This window comes from Castanea sativa, chromosome 12 (genome assembly GCF_040712315.1).
Source record: "Castanea sativa cultivar Marrone di Chiusa Pesio chromosome 12, ASM4071231v1".
Lineage (NCBI taxonomy): Eukaryota > Viridiplantae > Streptophyta > Magnoliopsida > Fagales > Fagaceae > Castanea > Castanea sativa.
In genome coordinates, this window is record NC_134024.1 from 1,528,184 (window position 1) to 1,551,461 (window position 23,278).

At 34.1% G+C, this 23,278-nt stretch overlaps 2 protein-coding genes across 2 annotated transcripts; one reads left to right on the forward strand and one right to left on the reverse strand.

Moving 5' to 3' along the window:
* Window positions 1–4,980: 4,980 nt before the first annotated feature.
* On the forward strand, window positions 4,981–5,523 carry LOC142619440 (pectinesterase inhibitor 5-like). Its single transcript, XM_075792537.1, has one exon. It carries the CDS (start codon window positions 4,981–4,983, stop codon window positions 5,521–5,523), a length of 543 nt encoding a protein of 180 aa, XP_075648652.1.
* A 7,453-nt stretch (window positions 5,524–12,976) lies between these two features.
* LOC142618570 (uncharacterized) lies at window positions 12,977–17,866 on the reverse strand. The gene is made up of 2 exons (XM_075791515.1): window positions 17,509–17,866; window positions 12,977–13,351 (listed from the first exon to the last, which is right to left on the reverse strand). The coding sequence occupies exons 1-2, from the start codon at window positions 17,724–17,726 to the stop codon at window positions 13,144–13,146; spliced, it is 426 nt and encodes a 141-aa protein (XP_075647630.1). The 5' UTR covers window positions 17,727–17,866; the 3' UTR covers window positions 12,977–13,143.
* Between the last annotated feature and the right edge of the window lie 5,412 nt (window positions 17,867–23,278).

Here is a 23,278-nt window from a genome sequence, read left to right on the forward strand (position 1 = left end):
TCTTTATAGAGAGGTTGATTATGGTTATGCGTTGATTAATAGAAGTTTGTTAGAGATGTTTTCTCTATTATTTTGCCTACTAGCCTAGTGTTCTTGTGGAACTTAGGTTTCGTGGAAGAGTTGTAGTAATTGTGTGTTATAGATTCTGCTTCTACACGCCCACGTTGCATCAGTTGGTATCAGAGCAAGGCTAGGTCCCTACCATGGCACGAAGAGGAGCATGTGGGGGAAGACTTGTTGCCATATATGACGTGTATGAACGTGATGAGTTTGCACGCGATGCACAATTAGAGGTGTTCTTTCAACAAACAGAGGAGTGACTTAGTGCGCTTTCAAAGCAGCTCGCTGCCTTAACCATTGAAAACCAACCTCAAAACTATTATCCAAATCCATGTTATGTGGAGGAGAAGGAGTATTTTGATGTGGAGAAGGAGGACTACAATATCAAAATGGAGGATGAATATATTAAAAGAGTATGTGTAGTAAATTGGGATTCTCCACCAATTTATGATGACTATCTTGAAGATTATAGTCAAGGAGACAAGATTGAACTTGATGAAAATAAATTCATATACATATGAGGTCCCATAACTCACACCGTTGATGAGACTTTCAACATTAAACAACAAAATGTTATTGATTTTACTGATTACAATCATAGGTTGGTACAATAGGTTTGTTCAGTAATAGATGAGTGCTCAATTGATGAACAAAGTTTCAATCTACTAAAGCTTGAACTTAAACACATTAAACACTATGATTTCATTGGGGTTGATGAGCTTCTCTCAAATTTTTTTAATAAAGTTAACATTAATTTGGAAAGATTAATGGAAAATGTTATTGATCCCTTATGGGAGGATTTTATTGAACAAGAATTGATAGAGGTCAACAAGAGGCGTGAACAAGTGATTTTAAGTAATTTTTGTGGAGGACGCAATATGAAGTTTATGTATGCGTGCATGGATTCTTTTTTAGTACTTGCTTCATATATCCCATGGCGGCAAAAGAGGTCAAGAATAAAAATTTGTACATCAAGATTTATTTTGAGTGAGAAAAGATTGATAAGTAGCATATTGATTCGTCTTGTCTTGCACAGAAGAATAGGATGGAGAGGATTATTCGGGGTTCCAATTGATCGTGGAAGATTGCCACAAAACTTGAGGGCGAGTTTTTCCCAACCCCAAGAGAATGATGCAGATTGGTTAAGGAAGAATAAAATATTTTAATAGTTTATGTTGTTTTCTTTTTCCTAGTTGAATTAGGATTTTAATTGTTTTTCTTTTCCTAGTTAAATTGTTTTTCCTTTCTCAAGTAGAAGTGGGTTTATAATTTCTTTTCCTAAAAGGAGTAGGAGAAATTCTATTCCTATAAATTCTCTTTATAGAGAGGTTATTTATGGTTGTGTGTGTTTTTTAATAAAAGTTTGTTAGAGAGGTTTTCTCTATTATTTTGCCTACTATCCTAGTGTTCTTGTAGAACTTAAGTTTTGTGAAAGAGTTGTAGTAATTGTGTGTTATAGATTTTGCTTCTACACTCTAATTGATGTAGCGCAGGCATGTAGAAGCGAGGTAAAGGGACAAAAGAACCAAGCGAAGTGTGTGAAAGCAAGTATCGAACAAGTCTTTATTAAGATTAAGAAATAGGACATATTGGAATCAAACGCTCTATTCCTAGTGGAGTCGCCACTGTGGGCACAACATGTGGTTTTGGGAGTATACCTTGGCCGAGTGGACCGGGGCGGAGAAACAAGGAGTTGCCACCTAGTTTTATGGTTTAGGAACCATGAATATAGTGCCCTTATGTGGAAGGACAGATATTACTATTAAAGTATGAGTTTAGAGCTCAGGTACGATTTTGAGAAGGTGTTAGGCACCCAAAACCGTCCAACCTATAGGTCGGCTTCCACTCATTATGTCCAATGTCTTAATCCTAGTAAAGGCACATTCAACATTGCATCTTAAACACATGCACACACTAGCATACATCTAAGCATACAACATGACATTTCATCCTAAACCCTAACATACATCTATCATGGCATTTCATCACAACCTAAACCCTAGCATACATCTCATATGTATCATATTATTCTATCCAAGGTAGGAACATGTAAATGTCAAATCAAAACAGATAAAATGGGCAACAAACAAATCATATTATCATTCAAAGGATTGCATATAGACTTGCATATACATGTTCATTAAAAGAAAATAAAGCTCTTATAACAAACAAATGCACGTTCATGTGAATGCATGTCTTATGTTACTCACCTTGCTACATCTCAGTACCCATGGCATAAGTGCATGATCATGTTATATGCATCTTCATGGTATTAAAATAAGAAATGGACGAAACCCTAATCTAACATGTTAAAGCAAACAAGCATTTAAACAGAGGAACAAAGACTTAAAAAGCATAAAAAGGGAACAAAACAGAGGCATATTAAGTGATAGAAACAAAGAAGCAGATGCAAAAAACCTGAATTAGGGTTTCTAGCTTGTGTACGCATGTAGAAGCATGCATACGCAGACACACTAAAAAACCCTAAGCCAAAACAGAAACGCAGCAAAACAGAGCAAAGATTCAAAACTGTAAATCTAACAACCTAGCATGCTTTTAAAACATAAAAAATACATAAACCTAAACTAAACAAACATTATAAAGCATAAACAAAGCATGAAAACAAATTAAAAATTATTAAAAAGAAGAAATGAAAAGAAAAAGTTTAAAACTTAATACCTCAAACAAGAAGCTTTTCAAGCTTGATTTTGACCGTTCCCCTTAGTTAATCTATTCACAATCAAATATAAAAGTGATTAGTAATTTGAAACTCGAAAGATCAAGACCAGAAAAGATCCCAATCAAAATAAAATTGACTTGAGGATGTTGTATGAAAAACTCCCTCTTTTATTCACTATTTCTAGTGAATCTTAGGTTTGCCCTTAGGAGTTTTTGTGTGTTTTTGAAATATACCATGTAAGACTTTATATAGTTGAAAAAGGGGGAGGGGGGTTTGGAATGGCTCCCAAACAATGTGGGATTCATTTCAAACCTCAGTCTTTAATGTAGAAAAAACTTATCTTTCATAGGTTTTTGAAACTCTAGTTGCGTGTGCAAGTCTGTGCTTGCGTACGTAGGCCAAGGGTTTCCTTAGCCTTTTATTTTCCAAAAATAGATTTATTTGCTTCTAAAACAATTATATTTTCTATTTTAACACTTCTCAAGTCAATTTGTAATTTGATTGGGCCCTAAACCAACCTTAGGCCTTAGAATTTTGATATCATTGAGGAACATGAGCCGTAGTTGTAAGGGATACAAAATGCAGTGTCTACACCTGTCTTCGTGAGAAGGAATCGACTTGCTGATATGTCATCTAAAAGCAGTACAGATCATGAAACTTACACTAGGTGTCATTAAATATATTTTTTATTTTCGTAGTTAGCCACGTTAACATTTTCCCTTCACCACTTAACGGCAATGACCATTTTGACACAATACCAAAAGGTTGGGATTAATTAACATGTTTGAAAGGATATAAATCAAATTGACATACAGTGTAAGGGTTAAGGACTAAATATGTAGTTTATCAACAAAAAATTGAAAGAATGGATAGTTTGATATAAAAACACTCATAATAAAATATTTATTAATAATGATCATAATTACATATTTAAAGGTTCCATATTAAAGCACAATCATTATAAATACATATTAATAGATACCATAATTATCAAATTTAATATTTTTGACAGGTTTTACTGCATACTAGTATGCAGCAATTGTTGCATAATGGGTTATGTGGTAGCAAAAAAAGAAAAAGAAAAAGCAACATGTGTCCAATTGTCCACCCAATCATGTCCATTGCAAATGACCCTTGGACACATGTTACTTTCTTTTTACTGCCACATAACCCATTATGTAGCAAAAACTTTCCCAAAATGTGCATTGCACATGACCCTTGGAAACATATTGCTTTCTTTTTGCTGTCACATAACCCATTATGTAGCAATTGCTACATGCTAGTATGCATCAAAACTTTTCCCTTAATATTTTATATAAAAACACAATTAAAATAAATGTCTAATAATAACTATCATAACTATCTCGTTTCATATATATATATATATAATTAAAGTAGAGATAAATCATTTTATTTTTTGTTAATATCATATTTTATTGAACTTTCTCATACACCGCATGAGCTATTATCTAGTTTTTTTAATGAAAAACTTTATATAAAAATAGTTTTTCACGTTTTCCTGTATTTAGTAGTATCATAGAAAAAGATTTATTAAAAAATGTGATAAAGGAAAACCATCGCTTGGCTTCTCTTATTTAGCTTGGCATGTGATATAATTATTTTCTAAAAAAAAACTTTATCTCACAGTAAGTTAAAAAATAGAATTCCAACATATATAGAGTTGTCATGTCAAGTTAAATAAAGGAAATTAAAAAATATTTTTTCAAATCATTTTAAGGTTGCTACCAAATATAAGAAAATGAGATAGTTTTCTAAAGAATGGATTTTTGGAAAATGATTAGCTTAGCATGGGATATAGTTGTTTTCTAAAATACAACTTTATCTCTTGGCAAGCTTAAAAAAGAGAATCCAAACATAGATAGAGTTGTCACGTCAAGTTAAATAAAGGAAATTAAAAAATATTTTTTAAACCCATTTTAATGTTACTACCAAATATAGCAAATGAAATAGTTTTCTAAAAAATTGATTTTTGGAAAATGATTCATTTTCTAGAAATGTAATGTTATTTGTTTTGATGGTTTTCCGCGTTTCCCTATGCTTGGTAGTATCAAAAAATGATGGATCACAAGAAAATTATCTCTTAACATTCCTAAATAAACTTGGCATGAAATAGAGTTTTTTTAGAAAATTTTAGTAGAAAACAACTCTATCTCTTGCCAACCTAAGATATTATAACTAGGAATTCAAAAGATATATCATTCTTGTCAAGAACTTGGAAAATGGCCTCTCCAATTAGCTGCCTATCAATCTTGGTAATCTCTCTACTAGTCGCCTCTCTTTTCTGCCAAGTTTCTCATGCCTTGGTTGACGAAGCCTTCTTGGAAAATATTTGCCAGAAGACTGTGGACTACGAGTTTTGCCAATCAACTTTACGTTCAGACGAACGTACTTTTGCAGCTAATCCGGATGGTCTTGTTCTCATTTCTATTTCTATAACCTCTAATCATGTACTTAATACCATTGATCAAATCCCAAATATTCTTAAAACGCTAACAGACCCATTGGATAAGACTCGAATTCAGAATTGCCAAACCGATTATAGTGAAATAGCAGTGAATTTGAATGCTGCATACTCGGCTTCAGAACCAAAGGCTTATCAGGAAGTGATAAATTCTCTTAGAGGTGCACTGATTAAATGTGTAGAATGTGATGATGAGTACAGATTGACCCCCCCAAAACGTGATTCACCACTACTTAATGCTTCTATCAGACTGCAGAAGCTAATCGATATTACTTGGGTAATAATTGAGGAGATTGCTTAAACAAAACTTATACGTAATCTATAATAAAAACAGGTCTGCCAAGGTCCTTGTAGCTCCATCGCTACTTCTTGGTGTAATTAAAAAAAATAATAAATAAAGACCTATTTTTGTTAATATATATTTGTTATCATCTCTCTTTCTCTCAATCATAATAAATCTTGGGTGATGAATTTAATTTTTACGTATCATATATTTTAATTAGGAAAAAAGGGACCAGCACTATTATATACATAGTCCGTACAATATTCATGAAAATGTTTAAAAAGATGAGTAAACTTGCAAAGCTTTTATTCTTTGACAGGTTCCCCTCAAAAGATAAAACTGTTTCTAACATCAAGAGCAAAGTCTAATTTGCAGTACTACTCGCACTACAATGCATGGCAACAAACAATGTCAGGGTGGATCTAACAGCAAAGTTGGTCGCGTCGCTCCCGTGTAGTAGTTCAAGTTTCTATCCAAGGACACCATGGCTTGGATATAGATCACTCTCAAGGGCAACCCCCAATCCAATATGGCATGGGATTTTTTGGGGGGGGGGGGGGTGTTCAGCAATCATCGCCGCCGCTATCACTATATGGATGTTTTCTATTGAGGCCTCCACAAAAATACAACCCTATTACCCACTAAACCAGTTAATGCGACAATTACCGCCTCTAATTGACAGATATAACTTGCTTTTACCATGAGTTGCTCAAGTTATTATTAAACTTTCAAGGGCATTTCCCACTCCGAAATGGCATGGTTTGTGGGTTATTTTATTTTTTATTTTTACAATCACCGCCACTGCCAGCAGCATATTGATGTTCTTTATATTTCCCTTTGTTTATTGGATTAGATAACGAATTATCACTAGTGTTTGCCTCACCTTTTTTATTTTTTATTTTTATTTTTTATGTGAGATTGAATGAGAAAACAGATTAATGGGAGTGACAGCTTTATGGTTTATTGTGTTACTGCCATTGCCACCAGACCTTAAACTAAATTTTTGATTAACGATTTGAGACCCATCCTTTGTTGCTTAGATTTGGATATGAGGCACAATTTTGTTATCTATCAATTTTTTTTAAACCAAGCACATAGCATATTTTTGCCTGTTTGATTAAGATAAAAATGTAAAACTAGCACCTCCGGATGCCGGGTTGCTCCACGTGTATCTTAATAATAATACCTTGTATTATTTTCATTTGCATTTTGCATCCTAAAACACTACATCTCATCACACCCCTATGTCCAAGCTGAGGAAGGAGATTATAGTGGCCATGGACGAGGGGAATTCTGCCTAGGAGAAGGTCAAGGCCTTGACTGAGGAGCTTAGGGTGGAGAAGCTGTTGACAATGTAGAAGGATGAGTAGCCGCAGGTGGCCAACCAAAATGTCAAAATTGTGGTTGCCAAAGCTGTTCAATCATTCCAGCTTACTAATGAGTACAACACCATCATCTTTAGCCGGTACTATAAAGGTTTCGAGCTCCTTCAGAGGTATTCGTTGAAGCATATGCCAAAAGTTAACCTAGAGAGTCTCTTATTAAAATATTTTTATTTTTTACTTTTTTTCTTCTCATATTAATTTCAATAAACTTCGTACTATTCTCTCACGTCAATATATATAAAAGTAGAGACCTTATGTGGGAAAGTATAAGATTCTACCAAGTGACGCATTTTATGCAAAAAAATTGAAATATTCTCAAATGCCACATCAGATATAAGAACAAATTAAATATTGACTTTTTGTTTTATTTGATATGATGTTTCAAGACTTTTCTAATTAAAACATAAATATTCTTTGTATCATTTAGTTCAATGTTTCAAGGCTTTCCATCCTTCACACATACACATAGAACTCTTTGCATTGTAATTTACCATTTCACCTCTTGCACTTCTAGCCCTTTATATATACCTATCCATAGCCCTTCATATAATCCCGTGCCAATTACACATAGGAAAAAAAAAACGATGTAATTTACCTTCAATCTTTTGACGACACCTACTTAGCTCTAACTTTATTGTTTCATCTAATCTTAAACTGTATGAGTTGGCTATAACCAAGGAAGGGGGGCTTGCAGTTTATATTGAGTGACAATGACAATTACGATTTTGATATTAAGGTTGAATGTTGTGGATTTGAAGGTTTTGTAAATGATGTGATCAACTGTGGGTATTTGAGATATGTATTTTGTTTTAGAATTTAGGAGAAAAAGAAAGAAACATTTTATATAAACTTTTGTTTTATAATATTCCTCCAAAGTTATTTTTTTTCTCATATTACTTCAATTGAATAATTATAATGGATATATGTGTACAATTTGTAATGTTGCTTTTTCATTACTAATAAAGTTCTATAACAATTATGCTATAGTATATATACAACATTTTCCAAAACCATCTTACATAAAACATTATAATATTATTTGTACATCGCACAAGTAACTTACTAGTTACTAATAACTGCCAAAGACCTCAAGCATATATAAACGGTTTATTCTCAAGAAAGACACACAACTCTCAATTGAAAAATTGTTGATACGTAGATTATTCTTTTGTTATTTTATCCCTTTATAGATTTCTCATAGTTCATAGGATTTAGGAAGGCATTGTTGCAAGTAAGTAGTTTATTGGCAACTTCTTACTCTATTAATCTTGATTATATTCAATTTCTTTTAAGGGTCTAGTTGAGATTTGCTTATTTTGATAAAATTGAAAACTTTTTGCCGAAAGTTATTTTATAACATTGCTCCAAAGTTGGTTTTTTTTTTTTTTTTTTTTTTCAATTGAATAATTATAATGGATATGTGAGTGCAATTTGTAATGTTGCTTTTTCATTACTAATAAAATTCTATAACAATTATGTTATAGTATATATACAACATTCTCCAAAACCATCTTACATAAAATATTACAATATTATTCGTACATTGCAGGGGTAACTTACTAGTTACAAATAATTGCCAAAGACCTCAAGCATATGTAAACGATTTATTCTTGAGAAAAACACACAACTCTCAATTGAAAAATTGTTGATACATAGATTATTCTTTTGTTATTGTATTCCCTTTATAGATTTCTCATAGTTCATAGGATTTAGGAAGGCGTTATTACAAGTAAGTAGTTTGTTGGCAACTTCTTACTCTATTAATCTTGATTATATTCAATTTCTTTTAAGGGTTTGTTTGGGATCCGCTTATTTTGCTGAAATTTAAAACTTTTTGCTGAAAGTACTGTAGATAAAGGTAATAGTTAACTGTAATAGTATAGTGAGCAGTGGCGGTGCCACGTTCAGCTCAGGGTGTTCCCAGGAACAACCTGAGTTGGAATTTTTTTATATATAATAATTAATTTTTTTATTTATTTAACCTTAAAAAAATATTAGGAACACCCTCAATCAAAATTAGGAACACCCTCAAATTAAAAAAAAAAATTATTTGTTCTACTTTCAAGCAAAAAAAAAAATCCCACAAAAAAAATTTGAACTAAAATCTGAAAAAAAAAAAAAAAAATTGTAACAGAGCAACAGCAAGCCCTTAGCCTATGGATTCTCAAAAAAAAAAAAAAAAACAAGGGACAGCAAGCCCAACATCGGATGACGACACAATGTTTCTACAAGATTTTTATGACAAAAGATTGAAAAAATCTTGCATTTTTGTTGTTTGTAACTGAGGCTGAGAAGGAGGGAGAGGAAGAGATTTGTTAGGAAGAGAATGAAGAGACTGAGAAGGTAGAGAGGAAGAGACTTGCAAGAGAAAAAAAAAAAAGATAGGAAAAAGAGAGAACCTCTGTGTAGATGAAAGATGATTTGTTGGGAGCTGGGAACGTGTAAGTCAACTAGTCAAGGCATTGGGAAAGTAAGAGAAGTTTAAATGTGTGGATGAGAACCATTCTAAAAAAAGAAAAGAAAAAAAGAAAAAGAAAAGAAAAGATAAAGATAAGAGAATTAAAAAATGGTGGAAAGGAAAAAAATCAAGGAAAATCCGGATTGGGCATGGGCAATTTAGGAATTTACAATTTCCCTTTATCAAGTACTTTCCCCTCATGTCACTTTCTCTTCTGATATTCATTGATTGATATATAAGAATTTGTTAATGTGTGCCCTAAGGGCACACAATAATTATTCATTTTTAGAAAAAAATTTCTCGAGAAATAAAAAAGTATTGATAGCTTTTTCAATAGCTTGAGTCAAATTAGATTATTTGCATTATTTTTTCTCAAAAAAAAAAAGATTATTTGCACATGGGTGTGTGCTAATATAACTAATAAACAATAATTTAATTAATCAATAATTAATTGGTAGAAGCAACTAATAAATAATAAATAATAATTTAATTAACCAATACATTATAAAAGACAAACAAATTAAATTATGTTAGGCTAAACAACAATTAATAATTTTATAATTAATGAAACAACAATAAAACAAATTATAGTTTATGTAAGTGCACAATTGCACCTGGACCCAAAGACAATCACGGGCTCAGGCCCAATGAGCCTTAAACAATAAAATTTGTAGAGCGTGGGCTTAAAACCTAGGTTAGAAGTGTTAGGCGCTAGATAACAGGCTTTTATAAACAAATACAGGTAAATAACGAATGATCGTTGCAAATGGATCTTCTCGGACTTGAGCCGAGGACTACTTCTTTATTATTTCTCTTTCTTCCTTACAGATTACAATTTCTTAATTAATTTCTCAGTTTTCGATCCCCCCTTTCTTTGGCCTTTACCTCCCTTTTATACTTCCTTCCCTGATACTTTTTGAACAGTGACTAGAAGTTTCCACCTCACTGTTCAGGAGTCACCTCCCCATTAATGCGGCCAGGGAGGTAGGTGCAGAGCCTTTAATGCGGAGGTGGCAGCCTTTACTCTTGATATTTTCTTTAATACTGGTGCATCTAGAAGATTTAGGATCCCCCCTTTTAACCACTAGCTTTTCCAGAGTTGTGCCTTGACCTTTATAATGAAATCTTGAGTTCTCTTGGATCTGTCCGAGGTGAAACTTTCCCTCGGCTGTATCCTCGAACCCTCGGCGTATGGGCCAACTCGTAGAGTTTAATTATGGAGCAGGTCGGCCCTCCATGCTACAGTTCAAAGACCCATATGCCCACTTGGGTCTTTTTACTCCTCACAGTTTATAAAAGACAAACAAATATTGTTTATTCTTTTGCTAAAAAACCTGAAGCCGCTGCTGATAGTGGGACCCATGAATAGTACCAAAAAATGCAGTGGGGCCCATGAATAGTAGCAAAAATAAACTGACTTTTTAAGATGGAGCCAAATGCACACTAAGGTAAATTCAAGTTCTTAGTTGTTAATGTTGTTACTTAATAGATCCTTAGTTCTCTATCATCGACTTGATTTCATGTTCAAGCCATTTACTTTAGCATTGTTTTGTACATTTGTTATTAATTCTATTCCGTTCCGGTCGGAACGACTGGAAAATACCGTACCAGTAAACAACCGGAACAGTAATCCACCTTATTCCACTTCGGAATAAATTTCGGGTCATTTTGGTCTATTTCAGGTGTTTCGGTAAATACTGGTCGAATTTTAAGATTCGGCTAGCATGAATTTTGTACTCAAAAAAAAAATTCTTAAAAACTAAACAAATCTGCATTCTGTGTACCTAAAAACCTCAAAAAGGAAAAAAGAAAATAAAAGAAATGAACAATTGTACCTGTATAGCTAACAAAAAAAATTCATAGCGAGAAATTTGAGAGTGAGAACTGGAAAAAAAGGCATTGGTATTGATAGAAGATGCAGAGAAGTAATATTGTGATAAACTCATAAAAGTGAAGATGAAGATAAAGGAATGTTGAAATTCAAAAGTGGGTAGTGTAGAAATCGAGGAGATAGAAAACGTGTGTGGATAAGAAAAAGCAAGAGAGAAAAAAAGCAGAAGAAGAAAGTAATATATGGGTGGTGAGGAAAAAAAAAACATAATAAAAGGTTGGAAATAAATTTGTTTTGGGCAATGTGCTTAGTCGAAGGATTGAAGCCATTGCCCCAGCTTATTTCAATTTTGGCATTTTGTTGCATTAAAAGAATTAATGTGTATTTTAATTAAAATAATAATAATATAAGACTTGTGAGTTGGATTAGATTAATTTTAAAATAAAAAGTTTAAAAAATATGTGAAAATATAAATTTTAAGTGTTTTTTTAATAAAAAAAGTAATAGGTTATGAAATTTTATATATATATATATATATATATATATTATTATTATTTTTTTTGAACCCAAAACACTCTGAAACAGTACGCCGAAATAGGTTGGTACCGAAATATTCCGTTCCACTGAACAAACAGAAATTGGGTCCGAAATGGTATTCATAACATTGGTTTGTACCGTTTACTTTGTGACTTAGCATAAACTTGGCTTGCTTTGCTTCTTTATAATTAATAGCTCTAATAATGTCAATCAAAATTTAGCTTTTATACTTGATAGCTTAGAATCGTAGTGAGAAATTGAGAACTCAGTCCTTTGCTTTCTATTGATAACTGTTACTAGCATCATCTTCAAAAATACATCAACCTGAAAAAGTCCACTTAATTGATAAATCATTGACTACATTCCTTTAGAAACAAAGACAAATCCTCAAATCAATATTGTAATTGGCATGACTCTAGAAGCCATTTTTTGTCGTTCTTCATCATCATAAAAAGTTTCATGATTTTGCAGTAAGGACTTATTGATGGTCTTACTTTTTTTCAATTGTTCCATTCACAATTGTGGTCTCTTACATCAAATGTTTATACAAACTATTGATGATGCCACAATCTCATTGGGTCAATTTGCTTAGTTATTGTGCTTTTTTAATACTTGCTAGCTATTAAGTTGGTTAAAACAATTGCATCATAGTTTATCCAAAAACACATACTTTTAAGTTTAATATGCTTAAACAGCCACTTTTTCTTGTTTAAAAAAAAGAAAAAGAAAAAAAGAATAACACGCTAAATATATATACAAATCTAAAGCCTGAAATTTTTTTCAAGTGAAGTCAAGCTATATATATATATATATAAATCTAAAGAATAACGCGCACATGGCCAAACTCACAAGCTAATATCAAGTGTGTGTGTGTGTGTATATATATATCAGTGACTTATAGAGACAAAAGTCACAAACACAGATCATCCAGGTATAGCATGGTCGAAAATGCATTTGTTTGTTTCAGTCTTTCAGAAAAGGCAGCTTTGGGCTGGCGATTCTCATCCACTTGGTCCACTACTTTGTAAAACCCTTCAATGAACAGATGAGTCAATGCCAATGATTCTGTGCATAGTTTTTAGGATACTGGGATGCATCTGTGAGAGACGACTAGAACAGGATTTGCTTCTGATTGAAGACTGGGGATTACGGAGAAGAAAGATTTAACAAAAAGATGAGTAGATGATTCCCATGCATAAATTTTTAGGATACTGGGATGCATCTATGACAGCTGAATAAAAAAGGATTCACATAGGAATCTAGATCAAACCTTCAACAGTGATAACTTTTAAAACGTTGGTTAGAAGTACTGCAAAAATAGAAACTTAAACATGAGAATATACCACATACTCAGTCATCCAACTTTAGGTAAAAAGCTATTGCAACATGGATGGTACTATTCCAAAGCAACATCGGGCTTAGATACATTACTTTTCCAAGCTATAGTGCTTGTTCACAGCTTTAGTGACATCCCAAGTAACTTTCATGCCTTTAGGGAATACAACCAAATCACCAGCCCCAATTTCAAACGATTCATCATAACCATCAACATAAACCTTGACTTTCCCATCCAGTAGAAACATAGTCTCCGTGGCAGTGAATTCCCATGGAAATTTGCTTGGACCGCATCCCCATCTATTCAGATTACAGAAATCAAAGTATTCTTCACATTAACTTGCACCGTGGAAGGATAGAATATAAAATATCAAAATGAAGTCCTATAAACAGATTTTACTGTAAAAGAATGAATCTTTATGAATGTATGTCAAAATTAAAGTTGTGGAAGAACTTGGGGTTGTTATCCCCTTCCTTAATACATAACATCCTAGATTTTTGTCTTCAGGAAATTTCTTCCAAAGAAAGAAGATGCTCCACCTTGGACCTCAAATCTACCCTATAACATTTCTCCCCATCAGTGAGTCCAAGCTCCTCTTCCTTAGCATCTAAAATTTTCTACTCCAACAATTGTTTCTTTTGACAATCTACGTTTTCAAACTCTCTATGATTCCACTGAATTATGTCCTCCTTCAATGCCTTTAATTTCTTGGCAAGCACAAAACTAGGTGTACCTATAAATGAATGCTAAGTCCACCAGGATTGAAATATATGCAGTCATTATTCCCATGAAATACAATCAAGTAGAAAACTTGCATTTCAATAATCTCTAGTTCAAATGGAAATCCATTCCCTTGAGAACAAGCCTTAAGAACAAGGTGCAGGGTGAGGTAAAAACCCACTAGCGTATACCTTACCTTACCAATAAAAAAAAAAACTAAAAAACTATTAAAATTTCTCTACAACTTTGGTGCAAGAAGAGTGGAGAAACACTGGAGAGAGATGTCCTTGAGGAGTTGGGATACTAGTGAAATTGATATGGTTGCAGCGTTGGTGACAACAATCTAACTGCTGTGTTAGTATAGATTTTAGGCTCATAAAACTTGCTACTTCAGAGCTTGTTAAATACTTTGTATCAGATTTTCAGGAGAGTACTCAGGAGGGAGGAATCCGATTCAATTTCAGTTAGTTTGGCATCAACTGTGAGACCAATAGATTTTGATATATTAAATGTTGCTCAAATTTTCAAATATGAAAACATATAATTCCAAATATATGTCCCATATACCAAGTTCCAATCGAGATGGGCAAACAAATGTCATATCCTTGAGAACCTTAAGCTCCTTTTGGTTAGCGCTTTTGTTCGTATTTTGATCTAATGGGGCTTTTATCTATTGAACAAAAATGGGTAATATAGTGACTTATAAAGATTTATTCCATAGGCCAATTAGGCATACCAAGCTACATATGCTGAGAATGGAAACATTCCATTTTTATTCTAACTAAAGAAAATCAACAATAACACCAGGCAGGCCTGTTCGCCAAACATAATCAACCTATAGGAGGCTTGGGATTAATTTCAATGGTGCTGCCATACCAATTTTAAGCCTTAAAGTTTTGGGTAATCTACACACTAAACTTCAGAGCATGCCAGATCTCTCTTCAAGGTATTAGACCCTAACCTCTGTTCTTGGGTATAAATAAAACCTAGCCATCTTCTTTGTTCTATTCTAGTAGGGAGTACACAACTGCAATACTCAATTCTATTATCAAATTCTAGCCACTTATTGCAACCAGTGAGATTGTCTTTCCATGCTCCCATACTTTTAACATAGCAAAACAGTGTCTCATCCGATTTTCCACCAAATGCCTATGCTAATACTTATTTAAATAGTTATACAACTACACTTACCCTATTACAACAGTTCCTACCAAATCCAAGGTTGAGCAGCTTGTTTCATTTTGAAGGTCTGACTATTTCTTGGACATAGAAACCTTGTGTAAAGAATGGAGGATGTAAATCCACAGTTTAGAGAGAAATTGCAAGATTAATCTGATCTAATTTGACAATTTTTCTCACAAAGTATACCAATATGTTTAACAACTTCAAAAGAAGACGATGAGTGAGGATGGAATAATGGTCTATAAGTACTTAGCAACCTTGGGAGTCAAAAATCAAAGTACTCCTTTTAGGGTGGGCTTGGGATTCATGCTTGTGGGCCTCATTCTCCCTCCTCACTTCTTCAAATTAAATATAGCCTCCGCTACCCCCCCCCCCCCCCCCTCCAAAACAAAAGGAAGTGCACAAATGATGTATTAAAGCAATGGTGATATTCTCTTCAATCAACGCATTTTCAAAGGAATATGCTGCTTCAATTCTAAATGGATCACTTAAAGTAAAAAAAGAGAAATCCATTAGAATTTTCTGAAGTTCCTTGCCTTTGTTCCTTTATTTTCTAAAACCCTAACATCCTTGTTATGGTAATTGCTTATTAGAATGAAGTTTCTTGGTCCTGCAACATCTTCCTGTTAGGATTAGTGAGCTTATTTCCACTCGCATTGCATGGAGAAATTGGCAATCACCATAATGGTAGTCAGTTAAAACACTTGCACATGCTGAGCTCTTGTTTTGCATATTCAACTAACATCTTCACCCCGCAATTCAGTTGGTAAAGTATTAAAGCTATTAAATCAAAAATACACAGATAAAGTTTGAAGAACGCCAATGGTTTTAATATTCTGAAAAGTTTTCATGCAAAATTTATATCTAGGATTTCAGACTTCCTGGACTTGTAGCAGACACTTTCTGTTGTCCTATTAAGGGTCAGTGCTTTACAAGTTAGTAATGCCTTATGACTGCCTGAACCAACTTGTATAAGATACAAGTGAACAAACTTTGTTTTGGACTATCAAAATATGTTGTGGGGGAGAAAATAACTTGTATAAGAATGCAACGATCTTATTTTGCACTAACTGAATGATCTAGGATACTGATAAATTTTGAGTTACTGACATACTCATGACCACCACCATTTCCATTTGTTGAGAAAAATATAAACCTTGCCACTCTGGATTTTAATGAAAATTTTTTGTTGGGTATACATGTGTGAATGAAGCCCCATATTAAATAATAATAGCAAAAGGGAGTGATTAATAATAATATGAAATAATTGGGCCCAAATTCATAGCCTTAAGCTTATAGGTTAAGTAGTGTCCCTATATTATATTAACTACTCAATTTGAGTCTCCCCAATGTGTGATCTCCCAGCAAGTGGTACTAGAGCCTATGGTGGTATGCAACCAATGTGGCAAGGTTAGTTATCCAAGGTCCCTTTTGCAGTTGGAGTAAGGATATGGTGTGTCTACTTGGACCAACAGAAGTATGCATCACACAAGGCAAGTCCATAAAGCCCACACAAAGATCATCTTGAGGGGGGAAAAGAAGGCCCAACAAAGAAATATTGTCAATGGTGTTAGATAAAAAAGAATGGTCTAACAAAGAAATAGTGTCAATGGTTTTAGATCAAAAAGAATGTTGCACCCCGAGGTTCCCATGGACATGAATGTGTGGAATTTCCAAGGGGACTCTTGGGGAGACTGTTATTGAGTAGTTGATATAACATATAAGAACACCACTTAACCCAAAAGCTTAAGCTTATGAGTTTGAGCCTAACTATGTTAAATTTAACTACTCACTCTCCTCATTAGTATTTAAAGTCAGACTTCAATCACACGTGTATAGCCAACATTCCGCTAGACATGTGTATGCCCAACATTCTGCTAGTCTTCTAACGGTTAGTTTTAGTTTGTTTTTGTTGTTACCATTTTAATTCTTAATTCATAGGTATAGTGCCAAAAGTTGAGCTGATTCTCCATTGTGAAATTTATAGTTTTTATACCCTATTAGTACAAGCTGCACTGGTGGCCAGCTGCATTGTGCTTGTTACTCTGTTCTGCCCAAAAATTATAATCCTCATAGGTTTTTTTAATTCAGGATAATTTTCCTTCATAAAGGGAGAACTAAGAAGAATGTCATTTGTGCTATTGGTAATTAAATGATATTGGTTTTGCCTTCAAAAAAAAAAAAAAAAAAAGAAGAATGTCATTTGGTTGCAGAAATTAATATTTTAAGGAATCGTATTGTAAGGGAAACCATAATGGGTTGAACTTTGAAGTACTACTACTAGCATAACATAAGAGTGTTGAATGACAAGATTTAACATTTAACATGAGTTAAGGGTACAAAAAATAACTGCAATCAAACCCATAGAAATAGGAAAAGGAACGCCTTTACTGATTAGACTGAATGATACGATTGATTTCCTTCAATTGTTTTCAGCTCAGATAAAAATTTAAATAAAAATAAAAAATTGGAGAGTTGAGATAGATAAAACAAAATCCTAAAGTAAAAAAGAGGTAAATAAAGGTTTGAGATGGATCGAGAAAGAGCGACATACTTGGGCCATGTTCTCACACCAAGTTCAGTGAGTTTGGATTCCGGAGGATTCTTTTGAATCTTCACTCCAAATTTCTCGGTGGCCATGGATGATTGTTGAGATCGAAAGAAACTGAATTCCTTGTGTTTAACAACTGGGAGAAAAAGAGGTAGTACCACAACCACCACTGCTGCCACCACTATTACTATTGACGCTTTGTTTGATAGAATATGCGACATCACATTAACTTGCACTTAGGCCCTTCTTTCAACTTCTTACTTCGGACTACACTGTATTTTTCCAAAAGTAACAACCCTTGTTCCGTTCAAACCTATCAATAAGAAGGAAGCAAGCTGCGCTTTTGTGTCTTCGTGATAATGATAATTGCTTTTTGTCATCGTGACAAGACAGTAAATGAGATGTTTGACCCGAACTAGAACTCAATGTGGGGCTATTTTTATTTATAATTTTTGGTAAGATGGAACTTTGGTTCATTCTTTGATAATTTTTTCTTATTATTACGTCAAGGTACAAATTGATAATGTTTTATTTATTTATTTATTTTTAGAGAGTTTCAACCTATGGCGTTCAGTCTTGATAATAAAGAGCTATTATCATTATCAAGACCAAGACACCAATCAGTTTTTGATATAGGCGGGGATTGAACCCTAAATCTCTTATACAACCATCAGAAATTTTACCAGCTGAACTAACTGGAACTCACATTTTATAAACTTCTTCCATAACCCTTTTAGCTTCATCTTTCTTCAAACAATGGAGATGTATGTCATCATAAGACCTCTTATAGAGCTTTCCTTCACATAGGATGTATTGCATAGCCACCATCCTTATTAAACAATGTTCTCTCTTATCGGCGCTATCATGATACACTCCAAATTCCAAGAATTTCATGATGTCATAATACTAAGAAACCCCTTTTTCTTCTATAGCCAAGACTAAAGACTCGGTTTTCCCCTTGTATACTAGTTCATAGCTCTGCCCAATCTCTAAGGTTCATGTCCATACTCCTTTGGGTATTTCAACCATGGAGGCTAAGGTAGCCAAGCAATCTTTAAACTGATTCTGAGCTTTAGGGATGACAGTGTATTCAACTCTATCGAAGGTTTTGGTCAAATCCTCTAAATATTGCTAATAAGGCTTCAAATGTTCTTCCTTTACCTTCCACAATGTTTGTGCTTGAGTTATAACCAATGTTGAATCTCCAAATATCTCTACTTCTTTTACCCCCAATTCTCAGAGAGCTTCCATTCTGGCGATACAAGATTCATATTCTTTCATGTTATTAGTCACCTCAAAGTTCAATTTGACAGCCAAAGGCATATGGGATCCATCAGGGGTGATCAAAATTACTCTTATCCCATTCTCATATTGGTTCACAGCTCCATCGAAGTACATTTTCCATGCCCTTAGCTCAATATCCAAAATATCCTCATCTCAAAAATCTTCTTTTCCATCATCTCCTTCTATGGGGTTCTCCACACAAAAATTTGACATTGCACTTCCTTTGATAGTTTTTCTTGCCACATACCTTAAATGGAATTCTGCTAATAAGATCAACCATCTCGACAATCTCCCACTCGAAGCGGGTTTCTCAAATAGGTACTTTAATGGGTCCATTTTGGCTAATATCCATATCTGGAATGGTAGAATGATGTGTCTCAACTTTTGCACAACCCATACGAGTGCAAAACATGACTTTTCTATGGGCGTATACCTAGTCTAATAATTATGGAATCTTTTGCTCAAATGGTACATTGCTCTCTCATTCTTATCATCGTCTTCTTGTGTAAGCATGCTTTTGACCACATCTCTTATGATAGAGAAGTATAGTAATAATGGCTTCTCGTGCTGTGGAGGCACTAGGATGGGTGGATGAAGGAGGTAATCTTTGATAAGTTCAATGGCTTTTTGACACTCATCGTTCCATGCATGGGGTTCATTCTTTCTCAAAAGTTTGAAGATGGGCTTACAAGTAGAAATAAGTTTGGCTATGAATCGGCTGATATATTGTAGTTTACCTAGGAATCCCCTTATTTCTTTCTCACTCTTGGATGGAGGCATCTCTAATATGGCTTTGATCTTGGATGGGTAAACTTCTATCCCTCAATCATTTACTAAAAAGCCTAGCAATTTCCCAGTTGTTACTCCAAAGGTACACTTTTGGGGATTCAACCTCAATCTATACTCCTTGATCCACTCGAAGAACTTTCTCAAGTTAATGATGTAACCCTCTCTATTCTTGGATTTCAGGATCATTTCATCCACATATATTTTAACCTCGTTGTGCATCATATCATGTAACAAGGCCATGGCCATCCTTTGGTAAGTTTCCCTTGCATTCTTAAGCCCAAATGGCATTACCATATAGCAATAGATTCCTCATTTTGTGGTGAAAGCAGCCTTATTCATATCCTTAAGAGCCATCTTAATTTGATTTTATCTTGAGAAACCATCCATGAAAGACATCAAGGTGCCACTGGCTGTATTATCCATTAGGACATCTATGTGGGGAAGAGGGAAATCATCCTTAAGGCAAGCTTTGTTCAAATCCTTGAAATCCACATACATCCTTACTTTTCCATCATTCTTTGGTATGGGCACAACATTGGATATCCATTTAGCTTGGTGTACAAGTTTGATGAACTCTACTTTCAACTACTTAGTGACCTCTTCTTTGATTTTTAGAAGCCCTTCAGTTCTCATACGCCTCTGATAGGCCAAGAATGTATTGACCATTTGTGATGAATTAACCAATTAATTAGCCAAGTTAATTAATTAATCCAATTAACATGCAAAATATATGGTAGTACAAACAAATCACTAACTAAATTAATATGCAGTAGAAAATAAAGTTGATATGGTGATTTGTTTACGAATGGGAAAAACCACCAAGGCAAAGACCTCACTAGGTGATTTTAAGGTCACCACTCCCAAGAATCCACTATTATTACAACAAGCGGTTACAAGTAAAAGAAACCCAGTACCTTATACCAATCTACAGTTGAACCCTTACCCCAATACACAATTGGACTTGTTCTGTAGTGACAATCTCTCATTTTCAATGCACAACTTCCAGTATGTGACTAACCAATCGATGTGCAGATCCTAGTACGCGGCTTACTCACCAACTTAAGAAAGATGTTGGTTGCAAAATTCTTCAGTTTGTTAACATGATAAAGATCACGAAGCTTCTTGGTCACAAAACCCAACAGCGTACAAACGCAGCAGCTTCTTCAAGAGAAAGATGAACTAGGGCAAATTCTGTCTCCGGTCACAATTTGCATGAACAAAACTTTACTTTACACTCGCACTACCTTTGACGGCCCTTAAAATAATCCTTATATATGTTTAGGCTTGTGAGAAAAGAAAGTCTAAATATGTATACACTGATTGGTGTGAAATCAGATCTGAAAAACTGATTTTTATAAATCTCGATAGATAGGTTATCTATCGAGCAGCTGTCGAGCATCGGGTTAAACAAGCCTTTTAAACCTCGATCGATGCTATCTGTCGAGCTAGCTATCAAGTTTTAAAATCCAACACTTCTTCACTTGTTTCTTGGACATATTTGCATGGTTTCAATACTTGGACTTGAACTCTTGTTCCTTGAAGTATTAAACATATCCTAGATCTACCGAATTACAAGTAAAATGTGTTTATTCAAAGGATTAGTCAATTTTAAATGATATATGTTCCTAACATGATTCATATATGTCATAAAAATCTCCCCCTTTGGCAATCCGTGACAAAACCACAATAAACAAATGATCATATGAGAGAAGTCATAAATCACTCAACTCATATTTACTTGTTGAATACAATAAAATCTATCCTAACATAAACTCTTGAAAAACTTTGCAAGAAGAGAGTTAATGGCAAGAGAGACTTTGACAACCTGTATTTCTAAAATACTTTAAACAAAACTCATCACGGCATCTTAGTGTGAAACAAAAAAAGAAGAAGATTGCATACGAGTAATAAGAAGCATGTGCATAAAGAAAGAAAAGAAACAACACATGTAGAGATAGGTGAAACTGTAATAAGAACCTCAATACGTGTATATATATATATATGTATATATATATATATATATATATATATATATATATCAATAATGAGTACAAGGTTTACTATCACAATGTAAGAACAATGTATCTAAAAGAAAGAAAAGAAAAGATACAAAAAGTCCTCACTACATCCCTCAAAAATAAAAACACTCCCCCTAACAAAAATATCTCCTATACTCCTATACTAACACTCCCCCTAAGTACATGACTACTCTCATATCCAAAACTACCCCCCTTTTTTGTCACGAATGACAAAGGGTAAGTCACTTAGAAGCAGTCATCTCCTCGTCACCGGAAGAGCTAGCACCACCATCCCTATCACCATCAGAGTCACCATCATTGTCCTCATCCCCATATGCCTCTGGAGAAGGAGAGAGAGACTCTACGAAGCCACCAAGGCTAGCCTGTCATCATGCAATACGACCGATACGGGTGTTCACCTGACACAACTCATCACCAAGAGTGTCAAGGCAAGCATTCATGCGCTGAAGTTGTGCCATGATCGCCACGAGGGTCACACCATTCACAGAAGAAGAGGGAACAGATGTGGATGGAGCATACAGATGTCCTTTTATGATTGGCGGGTAACAATAGTGAGATGGTAATTTATGTATTTCTCTTAGAATTTTCTAGTCCTACCCATCAAAAAGAGTGATACGAGTGTTAAGTACAAGAGATTACTTAATCTTACTCATCAAAAACACGAGCCACAAAGCTCACTTGCTTAGTTGTACATAAAGATGCTCATCTGAGCCACAAAAGATACAAAGTTTAGAAAACTTTGTTTCAATGGCCATTCAGGGTACACAAGTACCAATGTACACAAACACACATTGTTTTTGTATTTTTCTGATTTTTCAATTTTTTTTTTATTTTTTATGAAAAACAAAATAAAGCAAAATTGAAAACAACAATCAAAAACATGTTAAACAAAGCATAGCATAAAACTAGATGCAAATGCATGAGGAAGGAGGAGGAGAAGAGAAGATCAATTCATAGAGATAACACCAATGTTTTGATGAAGGAATTCAAACCTTTTGCTATCAAAAGGTTTGGTGAACAAGTCATCCTTCTGATCATCAGTGTGAATGAACTTAAGAGTAAGGTTACCATCTTCAACAAGCTCACAAATGAAGTGATGTCAAATCTCTATGTGTTTAGTTTGAGAATGTTGAACAGGATTTTTAGAGATATTGATGGCACTGGTATTGTCACAATAGATAGTGAGATGTTCTTGACGAATACCATAATTAAGGAGGAGTTTTTGCATCCATAGAAGTTGGGTGCAACAACTACTGGCCGCGATGTATTCAATCTCTACAGTGGATAATAGATGGAATTCTTCTTTTTGCTCATTTAGGAGACAAGATTATTACCCGTATAAAAACAAACCCCTGAAGTACTCTTTCTATCATCATCATTCCTAGCCCAGTCAGCATCAGAATACTCAACTAAGACATCATTTGTATCCTTACTGTACCACACACCAAAATTGGCAGTGGTTTTGACATACTTTATAATTCTTTTCAAAGCAATCATATGAGACTCTTTGGGATTAGCCTGATATCTATCACACACTTTCACACTGTAACTAATGTCAGGCCTACTAGCAGTAAGGTAAAGGAGACTACCTATCATGCTTCTATAAAGAGACGGATCAACACTTTTTCCCAACAAATCAATAGTGAGTTTAACATTTGGAC

What these genes read in the sequence shown, in the direction of transcription:
- LOC142618570 (XM_075791515.1), bottom strand. Translation starts at nt 17,726, where the DNA reads ATGTCGCATATTCTATCAAACAAAGCGTCAATAGTAATAGTGGTGGCA. An exon ending in GGTGTGAGAACATGGCCCAA is followed by an intron (nt 13,352 to 17,508) that starts GTATGTCGCTCT and finishes TAATCTGAATAG; the next exon opens with ATGGGGATGCGGTCCAAGCA.
- LOC142619440 (XM_075792537.1), top strand. Translation starts at nt 4,981, where the DNA reads ATGGCCTCTCCAATTAGCTGCCTATCAATCTTGGTAATCTCTCTACTA.